The following is a 16,964-nucleotide window of genomic DNA, read 5'->3' as shown; positions in this document are numbered from 1 at the left end:
TATCTCAATGTAGTTTTGATTTGCATTTCTCTAATGACCAGTGATGATGAGCATTTTTTCATATGTTTGTTGGCCTCATGTATGTCTTCTTTTGTAAAGTATCTGTTCATATCCTTCGCCCATTTTTGAATGGGCTTGTTTGTTTTTTTCTTGTAAATCTTTTTTAGCTCATTGTAAATTCTGGATATCAGCCCTTTGTCAGATGGGTGGGCTGCAAAAATTTTTTCCCATTCTGTTGGTTGCCGATTCACTCTATTGACTGTTTCTTTTGCCGTGTAGAAGCTGTGGAGTTTGATTAGGTCCCATTTGTCTATTTTGGCTTTTGTTGCCAATGCTTTTGGTGTTTTGGTCATAAAGTCCTTGCCTATGCCTATGTCCTGAATGGTTTTGCCTAGGTTTCCTTCTAGTGTTTTTATGGTGTTAGGTCTTATGTTTAAGTCTTTAATCCATCTGGAGTCAATTTTAGTGTAAGGTGTCAGTAAGGGGTCGAGTTTCTGCTTTCTGCATATGGCTAGCCAGTTTTCCCAACACCACTTATTGAACAGGGAATCCTTTCCCCATTGCTTGTTTTTATCAGGTTTGTCAAAGATCGGGTGGTTGTAGATATGTTGTGTCGCCTCCGACGCCTCTGTTCTGTTCCATTGGTCTAAATCTCTGTTTTGGTACCAGTACCATGCTGTTTTGATTACTGTAGCCTTGTACTAGAGTTTGATGTCCGGTAGCGTGATATCTCCTGCTTTTGTTCTTTTTGCTTAGAATTGACTTGGCTATGCGGGCTCTCTTTTGGTTCCATATGAAGTTTAAGGTGGTTTTTTCCAGTTCTGTGAGGAAGGTCATTGGTAGCTTGATGGGGATAGCGTTGAATCTGTAAATTACTTTGGGCAGTATGGCCATTTTCACGATATTAATTCTTCCTAACCATGAAAATGGAATGTTTCTCCATCTGTTTGTGTCCTCTCTTATTTCATTGAGCAGTGATTTGTAGTTCTCCTTGAAGAGGTCCTTTACGTTCCTTGTTAGTTGTATTCCTAGATATTTTATTCTCTTTGTAGCAATTGTGAATGGCAGTTCATTCTTGATTTGGCTCTCTTTAAGTCTGTTATTGTTGTATAGGAATGCTTGTGATTTTTGCACATTGATTTTGTATCCTGAGACTTTGCTGAAGCTGCTTATCTGTTTCAGGAGATTTTGGGCTGAGGTGATAGAGTCTTCTAAATATATGATTATGTCGTCTGCAAATAGAGACCATTTGACTTCCTCCTTTCCTAGTTGAATACCCTTTATTTCTTTTTCTTGCCTGATGGCTCTGGCTAGAAATTCCAGTACTATATTGAATAGGAGTGGTGAGAGAGGGCATCCTTGTTATTATTTTGAGATACGTTCCATCGATACCTAGTTTCTTGAGAGTTTTTAGCATAAAGGGCTGTTGAATTTTGTCGAAGGCCTTCTCTGCATCAATTGAGATAATCATGTGTTTTTTGTCTTTGGTTCTGTTTATGTGGTGAATTACATTTATAGACTTGCATATGTTGAACCAGCCTTGCATCCCCGGAATGAATCCTACTTGATCATGGTGGATAAGCTTTTTGACGTGCTGTTGTAATCGGCTTGCCAGTATTTTATTGAAGATTTTTGCATCTATGTTCATCATGGATATTGGCCTGTAGTTTTCTTTTTTTGTTGAGTCCCTGCAGGGTTTTGGTATTAGGATGATGTTGGTCTCATAAAATGATTTGGGAAGGATTCCCTCTTTTTGGATTATTTGGAATAGTTTCAGTAGGAATGGTACCAGTTCCTCCTTGTATGTCTGGTAGAATTTGGCTGTGAACCCATCTGGGCCTGGGCTTTTTTTGGGTGGTAGGCTCTTAATTTCTGCCTCGACTTCAGACCTTGTTATTGGTCTATTCAGGGTTTCGACTTCTTCCTGGTTTAGGCATGGGAGGAGGCTACTGTCCAGGAATTTATCCATTTCCTCCAGGTTTTCTAATTTATGTGCATAGAGTTGTTTGTAATATTCTCTAATGATGGTTTGAATTTCTGTGGCATCTGTGGTGATATCCCCTTTATCATTTTTTATTGCATCTATTTGGTTATTCTCTCTTCTCTTTTTTATTAGTCTGGCTAGTGGTCTGTCTATTTTGTTGATCTTTTCAAAAAACCAGCTCCTGGATTTATTGATTTTTTGTAGGGTTTTTCGTGTCTCTATCCTTCAATTCTGCTTTGTCTTAGTTATTTCTTGTCTTCTGCTAGGTTTTGAGTTTTTTTTATCTTGCTCCTCTAGCTCTTTCAATTTTGATGATAGGGTGTCAATTTTAGTTCTCTCCTTTCTTCTCATGTGAGCACTTATTGCTATATATTTTCCTCTAGAGACTGCTTTAAATGTGTCCCAGAGATTCTGGTATGTGGTGTCTTCGTTCTCATTGGTTTCGAAGAACATCTTTATTTCTGCCTTCATTTCATTGTTTATCCAGTCAACATTCAGGAGAAAGGTCATTTTCCATGAGGCTGTGCGGTTCTGGGTTGGCTTCTGAATTCTGAGTTCTAACTTGATTGCACTGTGGTCTGAGAGACTGTTTGTTATGGTTTCCTTTCTTTTGCATTTGCTGAGGAGTGATTTATTTCCAATTATGTGGTCAATTTTAGAGTAGGTGTGATGTGGTGCTGAGAAGAATGTATATTCTGTGGATTTGGGGTAGAGAGTTCTGCAAATGTCTATTAGGTTTGCTTGATCCAGGTCTGAGTTCAAGTCCTGGATATCCTTATTAATTTTCTGTCTTGTTGATCTGTCTAATATTGACAATGGTGTGTTGAAGTCTCCCACTATTATCGTGTGGGAGTGTAAGTCTCTTTCCAAGTCTTTAAGAACTTGCCTTATGTATCTGGGTGCTCCTGTATTAGGTGCATATATATTTAGGATCGTTAGCTCTTCTTGTTGTATTGATCCTTTTACCATTATGTAATGCCCTTCTTTGTCTCTTTTGATCTTTGTTGCTTTAAAGTCTATTTTATCACAGATGAGAATTGCAACTCCTGCTTTTTTTTGTTCTCCATTTGCTTGGTAAATCTTCCTCCATCCCTTTATTTTGAGCCTTTGTGTATCCTTGCATGTGAGGTGGGTTTCCTGGATACAGCACACTGATGGGTTTTGGCTTTTTATCCAATTTGCCAGTCTGTGTCTTTTGATTGGGGCATTTAGTCCATTTACATTTAGGGTTAATATTGTTATGTGTGAATTTGATCCTGTCATTTTGATGCTAGCTGGCTGTTTTTCCCATTGGTTGATGCAGATTCTTCATTGTGTTGCAGCTCTTTACCATTTCGTGCATTTTTGGAGTGGCTGGTGCTGGTTGTTTTTTTCTATGTGTAGTGTCTCCTTCAGGAGCTCTTGTAAAGCTGGTCTGGTGGTGATGAAATCTGTGAGTACTTGCTTGTTCACAAAGGATTTTATTTTTCCTTCACTTATGAAGCTTAGTTTGGCTGGATATGAAATTCTGGGTTGAAAGTTCTTTTCTTTAAGGATGTTGAATATCGGCCCCCACTCTCTTCTGGCCTGTAGGGTTTCTGCTGAGAGATCTGCTGTGACTGTGATGGGTTTCCCTTTGTGGGTAACCCGACCTTTCTCTCTGGCTGCCCTTAGTATTTTCTCCTTCATTTCAACCCTGGTGAATCTGATGATTATGTGCCTTGGGGTTGCTCTTCTAGAGGAATATCTTTGTGGTGTTCTCTGTATTTCCTGGACTTGAATATTGGCCTGCCTTGCTAGGTTGGGGAAGTTTTCCTGGATAATATCCTGAAGAGTATTTTTCAGCTTGGATGCATTCTCTTTGTCACATTCAGGTACACCTATCAAACGTAGATTAGGTCTTTTCACGTAGTCCCATATTTCTTGTTGACTCTGTTCATTCCTTTTTACCTTGTTTTCTCTAATCTTCCCTTCTCGTTTTATTTCATTGAGTTGATCTTCAACTTCTGATATCCTTTCTTCTGCTTGGTCAATTCGACTGTTGAAACTGGTGCATGCTTCACGAAGTTCTCGTATTGTGTTTTTCAGCTCCATCAATTCACTCATATTCCTCTCTAAGTTGTCCATTCTCGTTAGCATTTCATCAAGTCTTTTTTCAAGATTCTTAGTTTCTTTGCATTGGGTTAGAACATGTTCTTTTAGCTCACGGAAGTTTCTTATTATCCATTTTCTGAAAGCTGATTCTGTCATTTCTTTTTTTTTTTTTTTTTTTTTTTTTTTTTTTTTTTTTTTTTTTTTTTTGGCTGAGCACAGGGGACTTTATTGATGGTACACGACAAGATGGGGCTCCCTAGGCCCCTCCCTCTTCAAGGGGTCTGCATGGAAACTGTGAGGAGGAACAATTCAGTGTGGTGGGGGACTCAGTGTGGTAGGGACTCCCCAGCAGTGAGGGCCTCTCTTCCTCTCGTGCTCTTGCTGGGGCTGGTGGTCCAGGGGTCTTACTCCTTGGAAGCCATGTGGGACATGAGGTCCACCACCCTGTTGCTGTAGCCAAATTCATTGTCATACCAGGAAATGAGCTTGACGAAGTGGTCGTTGAGGGCAATGCCAGCCCCAGCATCGAAGGTGGAAGAATGGGTGTCACTGTTGAAGTCAGAGGACACCACCTGGTGTTCAGTGTAGCCCAGGATGCCCTTGAGGGGGCCCTCTGACGCCTGCTTCACCACCTTCTTGATGTCATCATATTTGGCAGGTTTTTCCAGACGGCAGGTCAGGTCCACCACTGACACGTTGGCAGTGGGGACACGGAAGGCCATGCCAGTGAGCTTCCCGTTCAGCTCAGGGATGACCTTGCCCACAGCCTTGGCAGCGCCAGTAGAGGCAGGGATGATGTTCTGGAGAGCCCCACGGCCATCACGCCACAGTTTCCCGGAGGGGCCATCCACGGTCTTCTGGGTGGCAGTGATGGCGTGGACAGTGGTCATGAGTCCTTCCACGATACCAAAGTTGTCATGGATGACCTTGGCCAGGGGCGCTAAGCAGTTGGTGGTGCAGGAGGCATTGCTGACGATCTTGAGGCTGTTGTCATACTTCTCATGGTTCACGCCCATCACGAACATGGGGGCATCAGCAGAGGGGGCAGAGATGATGACCCTTTTGGCTCCCCCCTGCAAGTGAGCCCCAGCCTTCTCCATGGTGGTGAAGACGCCAGTGGACTCCACCACGTACTCAGCGCCAGCATCGCCCCACTTGATTTTGGAGGGATCTCGTTCCTGGAAGATGGTGATGGGATTTCCATTGATGACAAGCTTCCCGTTCTCAGCCTTGACAGTGCCATGGAATTTGCCATGGGTGGAATCATACTGGAACATGTAGACCATGTAGTTGAGGTCAATGAAGGGATCATTGATGGCGACAATATCCACTTTACCAGAGTTAAAAGCAGCCCTGGTGACCAGGCGGCCAATACGACCAAATCCGTTGACTCCGACCTTCACCTTCCCCATGGTGTCTCAGGGATGTGGCTGGCGATGAGAGGCAAGCGACGGCTATCTGTGGAACCGGAGGAGCAGAGAGCCGATTCTGTCATTTCATCACATTCATTCTCCGTCCAGTCTTGTTCCCGTGCTGGTGAGGAGTTATGCTCCCTTGTAGGAGGAGAGGTGTTCTGGTTTTGGGTGTTTTCATCCTTTTTGCACTGGTTTCTTCCCATCTTTGTGGATTTATCTGCCTATTGACTTTGTAGTTGCTGTCTTTCTGATTTTGGTAATTTTAAGTCTGCAGCAGCTGAACTCATAAACCCCCTTTTCCTCCCCCCAGGTGTTCTGGCCCAGGGAGTTAGGGCTTTATGCTTTTCAGCTGTGTTGCTACCATTTTCCCTGCCCACAAGGTGGCAGTCTAGTCACACTCAGCCTGCAGAGGCTTCGCTGAGCTGCTGTGGGCTCCGCCCAGCTTCCGTGTGAGCTTCCCTGCCGTCCTGTTTATATGGGTGTAGTTAGAACTGCTTCCGCTATGCTGGCCCGCCCCTGTAGTGACGGAGTCTCTGTAGTGGCGGGTTGTCTTGGTTACAGCAAATTGCCCCGGGAACTGCAGGGTGTTTCCCGATAGAGGACGCCCCTCCCCCACAGAGCTGGACCGTCCTGGTTCAGCCGTGTTTCCAATGGCGCCCTCTTTGCCCAGGAATCTCTTGGCTTGCCTCCTTGCCTCAGCTCCCCTTGCTGGCCCAGAGGGGACACAGTCTCGTTCACTTTGCTCAAGGAGCCGCTGCTCCCTGCCCCCAGTGCAGGACGAGCAGCTGCTCCTGTCCAACCAGTGGTGCTGGGAACCCGTGGAGCTTCTCCGCCTGTGATTCTCCTGGTCTGTGGGCAGTTAAAATCCACTGCCCTGTGTGCCGCTGCATCAGCTGAAGCAGCGGCTCTGAGATTCATGGTGCGCCCTTGCCCGGGGGTCTCTTGGCTTGGCTCCCTGCTTCAGCTCCCCTTGCTGGCTCAGAGGGAACTCTGTCTCTCTCTCGCTCTGCATAAGAAGCCGCTGCCCCCTGCTCCAGGGCGTAGGCTGAGCGGCCACAGCGCTCAAACCAGCGGCACTGGCGACCCGTAGGGCTTCTCCTCCTGTGAATCTCCTGGTCTGTGGGCAGTAAAAATCCATCTGGAAATGCAGCGTCCACTCACCCTCTGCGCCTTCTCTCGGAGCTGCAATCACGACTTCCTCCTAAGCGGCCATCTTGGATCATACGTAAATGTTTCACTTTAAATAAACTATCATGTTTTTTCTCTTCAATTTCCCCATTTCACAAATACTTATATAAGAAAAATTTGAATAAATCGTATTTATTTTTTACCATTTGCCATTTTTTTATTGCTGCAAAGTCATAGGTATTTTCAATGACTTTTTATTCAGGTGTAGACTATGAGTTTATCTAATTTAAATGAGACCTAGATTAAAATAATTTTTCTACCTTTCAAGATTTTCTAAAATACAATTTTAAAATTTCAAAATTATTATTTTATCCTATTTAAACTCCAATAAACTAATTTGTTCAGCTCTTTTTCTTACATCTATTGGTGAGATTTGTTTTTAATAATGAAAATATGCTAAATAGGTTCAAAAACAGTTTTGTCTATTGATTATTTTGACTACAGAACCTCAATGTATTTGGAGAAAATGCAATAAAACTTTATATAATTAATTTATGCATATATTTAATATCAAAGAGGGTCTTTTGTAATTCAGATCAGCATCTTCTCATAACTTTTATAGTTTAATTATTCATATATATGTAAATGTTGGCAAATACTGCTTCAATTCAATTAGTAGAATATCAAATATTAGACAGAATTATGGATTATATGTACATTGTTGTAAAATACAAAAATACTTTGCTCTATTGATTTTGTTTTTACTTTGAAAAAGAAGAACATTATTTTCTCATATTAAGGTATGATTAACAATTATAATTCTATATATTTAAGGTGTATATTCTATTAGATTATTTGTTTTAGTATATTGTTTTTTACTACAACACCCAAGATCAAGTAAAATTTGTATTTATATGAGCAACACGAAAAATTATTGTAAATCTTGAATTTTTATGTTAACTATGCCATAGTATTTACAATAATGCAATAATGTGAGGGTTTTTGTTGTTGTTGTTGTTGTTGTTTTGAGACAGAGTCTCACTCTCACCCAGGCTGGAGTGCAATGGAGTGATCTCAGCTCACTGTAACCTCTGCCTCCGGGGTTCAGGAAATTCTCCTGCCTCAGCCTCCCAAGTAGCTGGGACTACAGGCATGTGCCACCACACCTGGCTAATTTTGGTAATTTTAGTAGAGACAGGGTTTCACTGTGTTGGTCAGGATGGTCTTGAACTCCTGACCTTGTGATTCACCTGCCTTGGCCTCCCAAAGTGCTGGGATTACAAGTGTGAGCCACTGTGCCTGGACTAATGTAAGGAATTTTACCTTCAAAAAATACATTCCAAAAAGCTGTAGGTTTTTTGTTTTTTTGTTTGTTTGTTTTTTTATTTTGCAGCCTATTCTGCTTTCTTGCTTCCTATGGCACAATTACTGAGTGCTACCTATTATGATATTGCATACATTAGCACTCTTCCTGACACTGACTTCTTTTTTTTTTTTTTTGAAAGAAAGAAAGAAAGAAAGAGGAAGAGAGAACAGGAGTCTTGCTCTATTGCCCAGGCCTGAATGCAATCTAAAAACAGATGTTAAAAATCTCTTTTTTGCCGATAATTGTGCTTAACAGTGGAGACAGGAAGGAATAAGAGAAGAAAATAACCAACAAACAGCCAACCAATATTTCATTAAGTCTGTGAAATGCTATGCAAATGCTGAAGAGTGATTTACTTCCAATTATGTGGTCACTTTCAAAATAGGTGTAATGTGATACTGAGAAAAATGTATATTCTATGGACCTGGGGAGAAGAATTCTATAAATATTCACTGAGTTTACTTGTTCCAGGTCTGAGTTCAAATCATAGACGTCCCTGTTAATTTTCTATCTCGTCAATCCGTTGAATATTAACAATATGGTGTCAAAGTCTCCCGCTATTTTGTGCAGGAGTCTAAGTCTCTTTATAAGTCATTAAGAACTTGTCTTATGTAGCTGGGTGTTCCTATATTAGGTGCATATATATTTATGATCATTGACTCCTGTTGTTGCATTGATCCTTTTACCATTATGTAATGTCCTTCTTTGTTTCTTTTAGTCTTTGTTACTGTTAAAGTCTATTTTGTCAGAGACGAAAGTTACAACTCCTGGTTTTTTTTTGTTGTTGTTGTTGTTTTTCCTCTCCATTTGATTGGTAAGTCTTCCACCAACCCTTTGTTTATTTGTGTGTGTCCTTGCTTATGAGATGGATCTGGATACAGATCCTTGTTTATGAGATGAGTCTTTTGCGTGTCCTTGCTTATGAGATGGATCTGGATACAGCGTACCAATGGGTTTTGACTTTTTATTCATTTTGCCTGTCTGTGTCTTTGATTGGGGCATTTAATCCATTTAAATTTAGGATTAATCTTGATATTTGTGAGTTTAATATTGTCATTTAATGCTAGCTGGCTATTTTGCCCATTAGTTGATGTAGATTCTTCATTATGGAGATACTCTTTACCTTTTGGTAAGTTTTTGGGATGACCGATACTGGTTGCTCTTTTCTGTGTATAGTGCTTCTTTCAGAAGCTCTTGTAAAGCAGACCTGGTGGTGATGAAATCTCTGAGTGCTTGCTTGTTCGTGAAAAATTTTATTTTTCCTTCATTTATGAAGCTTAGTTTGACTGGATATGAGATTCTGGGTTGAAAATTCTTTTCTTTGAGGATATTGAATATTGACCCCCACTCTCTTCTAGTTTGTAAGGTTTCTGCTGAGAGATCTGCTGTGAGTCTGATAGGCTTCCCTTTATGGGTAACCTGATCTTATTCTCTAGCTGCCCTTAGAATTTTCTCCTTTATTTCAACCCTGGTGAATCTAAAGATTATGTGTCTTGGGGTTGCTCTACTTGAGGAATATCTTTGTGGCGGTCTCTGTACTACCTGGAGTTGAGTATTGTCCTGCCTTACTAGGTTAGGAAAGTTTTTCTGAATCATATCCTGAAGAATATTTTCCAGATTGGATTCATTCTCTTCATGACATTCAGGTACACCTATCAAATGTAAATTAGGTCTTTTCACATAGTCCCATATTCTTGGAGAATTTGCTCATTCCTTTTACTCTTTCTTCTCTAATCTTGTCTTCTCATTTCTTTTCATTAAGTTGGTCTTCGACCTCTGATATCCTTTCTTCTGCTTGATCAATTCGACTGTTAAAACTTGTGCATACTTCATGGAGTTCTCGTATTGTATTCTTCAGTTCCATTAATTCACTTATATTCCTCTCTAAATTGTCTATTCTCATTAGGATTTCGTCAAACCTTTTTTCAAGGTTCTTAGTTTCTTTACATTGGGCTAGGACATGTTCTTTTAACTCACCGAAGATTCTTATTATCCACCTTCTGAAGCCTAATTCTGTTATTGGAATGCACTTGTTCTTCATCAGGCCTTGATTCCCTTGTTGATGAGGAACTGTGATCCCCTGTAGAGGGAGAGGCATTCTGATTTTGGGTATTCTCAGCCTTTTTATGCTGGTTTCTTCCCATCATTGTGAATTTATCCGCCTGCCACCTTTATAATTACCAACTTTCAAATTAGGTCTCTGAGTGGACGTCCAACTTGTTGATTCCCAGCGCCGGAATCTGAGCAACCACTGCGTCAGCTAAAACAACGGCGTTAAGATTGATGGTGCTTTTCTGCCCGGAATCTCCGGTCTGGCTTCCTTCTTGAGTCCCTTTTTCAATCAGCTAAATAGGTGACTCTGCATTCCTGGAGCTCCAAACATCAACCAAAAGGGGACCCAGTCCCATTTACTCTGCACCAAGAACTGCTGCACCAGGGCACTGGCAAAACTGCTGCACTGGCCACAAGCATCACACTGGTGACCTGTGGGGCTCCTCCGCTGGGAATCTCCTGGTCCATGAACAACAAATATTCATCTGAAAGTGTGGCATCCTCTCGTTCTCTGCACTTTCACTGGGAGCTACAATCTTGAGCTGCTAGTAATCAGCCATCTTGGATCTCTCTCAACCAGCTGCATTTTTATTCTATGAATTTAGTTTCAAAAATGTATTATATTTTGAATTTTAAATATCTAATAACATGGATATACAACTGCCATCACTTAATCATTTGCAAAGTTATTTTGCTGCTAATGACATCAACATATTAATAGCTATTACTTCACTTAGTGTACTTGGGAATAAGAAGAAGTTGCATAAAACTGGAACATAGGATGGGTATGCGCTTTAAATTTAAAATTTGTATTAAATTTTAAATTTAATATAAGATTACACTTTACTGCTGAATTTCAGAAAGAATAGGCTCTCTTTATTTCATTATAATTCATGTAATAGGCTCTCTTTATTTCATTATAATTCATATAATTCATATAAATACCTAATATTTTCCTTCTTTTTTCTTCTACTTTACACCCACTTTCCTATTTTTTTGGCTAAATCAGGAACCTGTCTGTGGACTTAGATCATATGTGATACAATAAAGGAGACTGTATTTTGAGGTGAGATCTGGACCAAGTTTTTGTTTTTTGTTTACTCTGTTGTATTTTTTGCTTGATGATCTTACAAAGATGAAAAAGTTACACAATTCACAGAAATGTAGTTTCCTCATCAATAGTAGTATAATATAAAATATTTAATTTACTTATTTGAAAAAGTCATTGTAAGATCCAAAAGAAATTATGTTCATGAGTTGATGAACATGTTTGTGAATATCAATGCATTGTACATGTATCCTATTCAGAAGACTATTGATTTATCCTTTTTTCTCTATTTTTATTAATATAAATTTTCTTTCTGAAACCTAAATACCTTCACATTTCATTTACACACATTATTTTAGCAGTAGGAGAAGAGCAGGAAGAGAGTTGAGCACCAAGGTGCTTATTATTACCTCTGTAAAATACATTGCAAATGAGATTAAAATATGAATTACAAAGTAAAAAATTATAAAACATTTTTCTCATGCATAAGTTGGATAATGTTCTCCAGCTGAAGGTATAAATATGTATTAAGCACCAGTATTATTTTTTTAAATGTTCTTGTTTATAAACCTACATTGTTTTGCTTTAATTTTGCTTTATATGTAATTTTAATAGATTAAGACAGCGCTTTTTAAAATTTCTGATTTTTTTCTGTTATTAACTAATGTTAGGCAATTCTATCTTTAACAATAGTCATTTTAGCCAAATAAACTCTTATGATTAATTCCTCTTTTTTTTTTTTGAGATGGAGTTTCGCTCTTGTTACCCAGGCTAGAGTGCAATGACGTGATCTCGGCTCACTGCAACCTCCACCTCCTGAGTTCAAGCAATTCTCCTGCCTCAGCTTCCCAAGTAGCTGGGACTACAGGCACGCATCATCATGCCCAGCTAATTTTTGTATTTTTAGTAGAGACGAGGTTTCACCATGTTGACCAGGATGGTCTCCATCTCTTGCCCACGTGATCCACCTGCCTCAGCCTCCCAAATTGCTGTGATTATAGGCATGAGCCACTGCACCCAGCCCCTCTTACATTTTTACACTGTCATCTGTATGTTTGTGCATTTCTGTGCTGATTTAATTTTAGGCAAATTTTATAAATTCACTGTTATAATCCCATTTTTTTGTGATATCCTAACAGTTGCCTATGTCATTAGATTTAGTTGCTTACAAATTTTAAAGTTCTTTTACTTAAAAGATGAACATTTGTCATGAATTGCTTAATATTGTTATTTTAATGTAATATTTTTAAATATGCTACAGTTTCAAAATCATAGACTTTGACATGATTTTTTTTTTTTTTTTGGAAGAAAGAAAGAAAGAAAAAGAATAAAGAAGAGGAAGAAAAAGGAAGAGAAAGAGAGAGAGAGAATGGGAGAATTGCCTTCTTGCCCAGACTAGAATGCAGTTTAGTAATGGGTATTGAAAACCTCTTTTATACCAATAATTATATTTGATGTAAACAGGAAGGAATAAGGGAAGAAAATAACAAACGAGCAGCCAACCAATATTTCATTTAAACCTATGAAATGCTATGCGATTACTGAGGAGTGATTTCCAATTATGAAGTCACTTATGGAATAGGTGTGAGGTGGTAATGTATGTTTTATGTATTTGAAGTGGAGAGTTCTATAAATGTTTATTGAGTTTACTTGTTCCGGGTCTGAGTTCAAGTCCTGGATGTCCTTGTTAATCTTCTGTCTCATTGATCTATAAAATCGTTAGCTCTTCTTGTTACATTGATCCTTTTGCCATAACGTAATGTCCTTCTTTGCCTCTTTTGCTCTTTGTTGCCTTAAAATCTACTTTATCAGAGGCGAGAATTGCATCTTCTGCTTTTTATTTATTTGTTTATTTTTACTCTCTGATTGGTTGATAAATCTTCCTCCTTCTCTTTGTTTTGAGTCTTTGTGTATCATTGCATGTGAGATGGGTCTGGATGCAGCATACCGATGGGTTTTGGCTTTTTATCCGATTAGAATATATATAACTTTAATACTGGCATTTGATGCTAGCTGGCTGTTTTGCCCATTAGTTAGTGTAAATTTTTCATTGTGTTAATGTTCTTTTCTTTTTGATATATTTTTGGAAAGGCTGATATTGGTTATTCCTTTATATGTATAGTGCTTCTTTCAGAAGCTCTTGTAAAGCAGGCCTGGTGGTGGTGAACTCTCTAAGTACTTGTTTGTTTGCAAAAGGTTTAATTTTTCCTTCGATTATAAAGCTTAGTTTGGCTGGATAGGAAATTCTGGGTTGAAAGTTCTTTTCTTTAAGGATGTTAAATATTGGTCCCCACTCTTTTCTGGTTTGTAGGGTTTCTGCTGAGAGATCTGCTGTAAGTCTGATAGGTTTCCCTTTATGAGTAACCTGACCTTTCTCTCTGGCTGCCCTTAGTATTTTCTCCTTCATTTCAACCCTAATAAATCTGGCAATTATATGCCTTGGGGTTGGTCTTCTTGAAGAATATCTTTGTGGTGTTCTCTGTATTACCTGGAGTTGAATATTACCCTGCCTTGCCAGGTTGGGAAAGTTTTCCTGAATGATATCCTGAAGAGTATTTTCCAACTTGGATTCATTCTCTTCATCACATTCAGGTACACCTATCAAACATAAATTAGGTCTTTTCACATAGTCCCATATTTCCTGGAGACTTTGCTCATTCCTTTTCATCCTTTTTTCTCCAATCATGTCTTCTCGTTTCATTTCACTGAGGTGGTCCTCGACATCTGATATCCTTTCTTCTACTTGATCAATTTGACTGTTTAAACTTGTGCATGCTTCGCGAAGTTCTCGTGTTGTGTTTTTCAGCTCCATCAATTCACTTATATTCCTCTCTAGATTGTCCATTCTCGTTAACATTTCGTCAAACCTTTTTTCAAGGTTCTTAGATTCTTTGCATTGGGTTAGAACAAGTTCTTTTAATTCACAGAAGTTTCTTATCACCCACATTTTGAAACCTGCTTCTGTTATTGGAATACACTCGTTCTCCATTAAGCCTTGTGCTGTTACTGATGAGGAATTGCAATCCCCTGTAGAGGGAGAGGCATTCTGATTTTGAGTATTCTCTGCCTTTTTACGCTGATTTCTTCCCTTCATTATATATTTATCCATCTGCTATCTTTGTAATTGCCAACTTTCTAACTAGGTCTCTGAGCAGACGTCCAACTTGTTGATTCCCAGTGCCGAAATCTGAGCAATCCACTGCGCCGGCCAAAATAGCGGTGTTAAGATTGATGGTGCTTTTCTGCCCGGGAGTCTCCAGACTCTGCACCAAAAACTGGCGCGCTAAGGCACCAGCAAAACCGCTGCACCGGCCATAAAAGTTGCCCTGGCAACATTTGGGGCTCCTCTGCTGGGAATCTCCTGATCCGTGAGCAACAAATATTCATCTGAAAGTGTGGCATCCTCTCGTTCTCTGCGCTTTCACTGGGAACTACGAGCTCGAGCTGCTAGTGATCAGCCATCTTGGATCTCTCTGACATGATTTTTTAATCATTTACCTAATGTTGTACTTTAAAAGGGGAGGGGGTAGCTCCTCGCATTCCGAAGCCTCTGTTATGAAATCATACACCTGTCTTCAAATTTACCTTTGTTTCTTGTTCACAATACTTCTGGTATTGATTTTATTTTCCCTCTTCAATTACTATATACTTTTCCTATTAAAATACACAGGTGTTTTATTATTTTTTTTGTTGCTTTCAATACAGTTGCATGATTCAGACCAGCTCTTGTAATCACTGCTTTCTACCTCAATGCAGGGATTGAGTATGACTGTCAGACATTGGTTACATGTGTCCTCCAGAGTAAAATCAGAGTAGCTCTGAAGTCCTGCTCAACAGAGCAGCTGATCAAAGGAAGTGAGGTTGACTAGCCTTGAACATTTGCTTCTACAGGTAATCCCCTCAGTATTTCTGTAGTACTAGTTAACAGTCTCCTCAAAGCAATTTCTCATTCAGGGCTCTGAGGGAGTCATGGCTAAAGAAATGTTTGTCAAAGTGCAGAGTGGCATGTGGTTTATTGGTAACTGGTCTTCACCTTCAGGCTCATCTCTCTCCCCTTTTTCTGAGCTCTTGGGGTTCACAGTGACAAAGTTCTATCCTTTAGCTCTTCCCCTGTTGCACTATTATAAAAAATAAACCATCACAATGAGGTGAATGTGAACTCAGGGCAAATAGCAATGTCTTTGAGAAAACCCTTCAAAAAGAAAAAGACAACCTGGTTGAAAGACACTTAAAAACAAATTGTTTTAGAAAATATTTACCAGGAGTTTAAAGTAAGCATTACAAATATACAAAATATATAAGAAAAAATTAGCAAAATGAAATAAAGACAAAATAAGATAATAAAAAAGAACAAGTAGAAAATATGGAGTACAAGATGTATAATAGTTTAAAATAACATATGGGCTTAAAACAAGAAAGAATTGGAAAATAAAATTGGTTATTTAAAATATTGACAACATATATAAGTAAAAGGTTAAGAGATACAAAATTTTTAACTTAAATGCCTTAAAATCAGAAAAAAATAAGTTGAATTAATGCCTTAAAATCATAAAAAAGTAAGCTGAAGAGGAGAAGTATTTAAAGAAATAATAAATGCAAATTTTCCAATACTTTACTAAGTTAAAAACAACAACAAAAAACCTCAGGTTGAGGGGGCCCATTAAATGCCCAACACAAGAGATAAGTAAGAACACAGACATATTTGGAAGAACTATATTAAAATTTATGAATATCAAAGACAAGAAAAAAATTTGAGGCCCTTCAGGAAAGAAAATATATCACTTTCTAACCACAAAAGTGGGTATATAAAAGACAAAGAAATATATATTTTTTAAAGTATTGAAGTAAAAGAGGATTGAACCCATAATTTTACATTTAGCTAAACAGCCATTCTACTATAAAGATATATATGATCAAGTATATAAGGCCTTAAAAATACTGCAAGCAAACACTCACACAGGTAACAATTTTGGAAGAATTGCTTAAATAAAAGAAGAATCCAATTCTGAAGATGTTGCATGATATTTGTAAAGCAAGGTGAATAAAATACTTCATATATTTTCCCAATGTCTTTAACGAACAAAAACAAAAACAGGAAAGGAGGTAAAATAGTCATAGTATCTAAAATTTAAAATTTTGGATTGAAAATCCAGATAGCATCAGATTGTGTAGAGGGTAAGGAGGCATATCAAAGAGTCCGTGAACATGTGTCTCAGTCTATTTGGGGTGTTATAATAAAATATAGTAAAATATAGCATGTAAGAAAACTGTATACTTTATAAACAATATAATTTTTTTTTTTTTTTTTTTTTTTTGCAGTTCTAGAGCCTGGGAAATCTGAGATCAAGACACCAGCAGATTTGGTATTTGGTGAGAACCATCTTCTCACTGTAACCTCATGTGTTAGAAAGAGCAAGGAAGCTCGATTGAGTCTCTTTCATAAGTATACTAATTTTGTTCATGAAAACTCTACCTTCATGAACTAATCATTTGCAAAGTCCCCACCTTCTAATAGAATCACCTTGGTGATTATGACTCAACATATAAGTTTGGGGGGAAACAAACATTCAGACCATAGAATCATGCTAGAGTGTTTTCCTTGTTATGAGATAGGCATATAAATTGAAAAAGCGTAAGAAAGAATTTTAATGGAACATAAAAAAAGGGAAAATTGGCATAATGATCTAAGGTAGTAAAAACAAGTCTAACTATATAGTAAAAACAAGTCTAACTATATCAATAGATACAATAAACATAAGTGGACAAAATTGCTACTTTAAAAATAGGTAATTTTTAGTTTGGATAGCTCTTCAAAATTTACCTCTGTGCTTTTATGAGATATTCCTAAATCATGAAGAAATTCTGATGATAGTAAAATGATAAGAAAACATAACCACT

At 38.5% G+C, this 16,964-nt stretch overlaps 2 protein-coding genes across 2 annotated transcripts in view; both read right to left on the bottom strand.

Annotated features, from left to right (window-relative positions):
* The window catches only part of LOC105705767 (solute carrier organic anion transporter family member 1B1), a 110,539-nt gene that overhangs the window by 66,305 nt on the left and 27,270 nt on the right, over positions 1 to 16,964 (bottom strand). The gene's annotated exons all lie outside the window — the stretch shown is intronic.
* LOC105721817 (glyceraldehyde-3-phosphate dehydrogenase) lies at positions 4,447 to 5,535 on the bottom strand. The gene has a single exon (XM_064377321.1). The coding sequence runs from the start codon at positions 5,467 to 5,469 to the stop codon at positions 4,462 to 4,464; it is 1,008 nt and encodes a 335-aa protein (XP_064233391.1). The 5' UTR covers positions 5,470 to 5,535; the 3' UTR covers positions 4,447 to 4,461.

This window comes from Aotus nancymaae, unplaced genomic scaffold (genome assembly GCF_030222135.1).
Source record: "Aotus nancymaae isolate 86718 unplaced genomic scaffold, 86718_ANA_hifiasm-v0.15.2.pri h1tg000016l, whole genome shotgun sequence".
In the NCBI taxonomy this organism is placed as follows: Eukaryota; Metazoa; Chordata; class Mammalia; order Primates; family Aotidae; genus Aotus; species Aotus nancymaae.
The sequence above is the reverse complement of the archived record's forward strand: the minus strand, read 5'-3'. Positions and strand labels throughout refer to the sequence as shown.

Excerpts from the sequence above, each read along its gene's own strand:
- LOC105721817 (XM_064377321.1), bottom strand. The coding sequence starts at position 5,469 with ATGGGGAAGGTGAAGGTCGGAGTCAACGGATTTGGTCGTATTGGCCGC.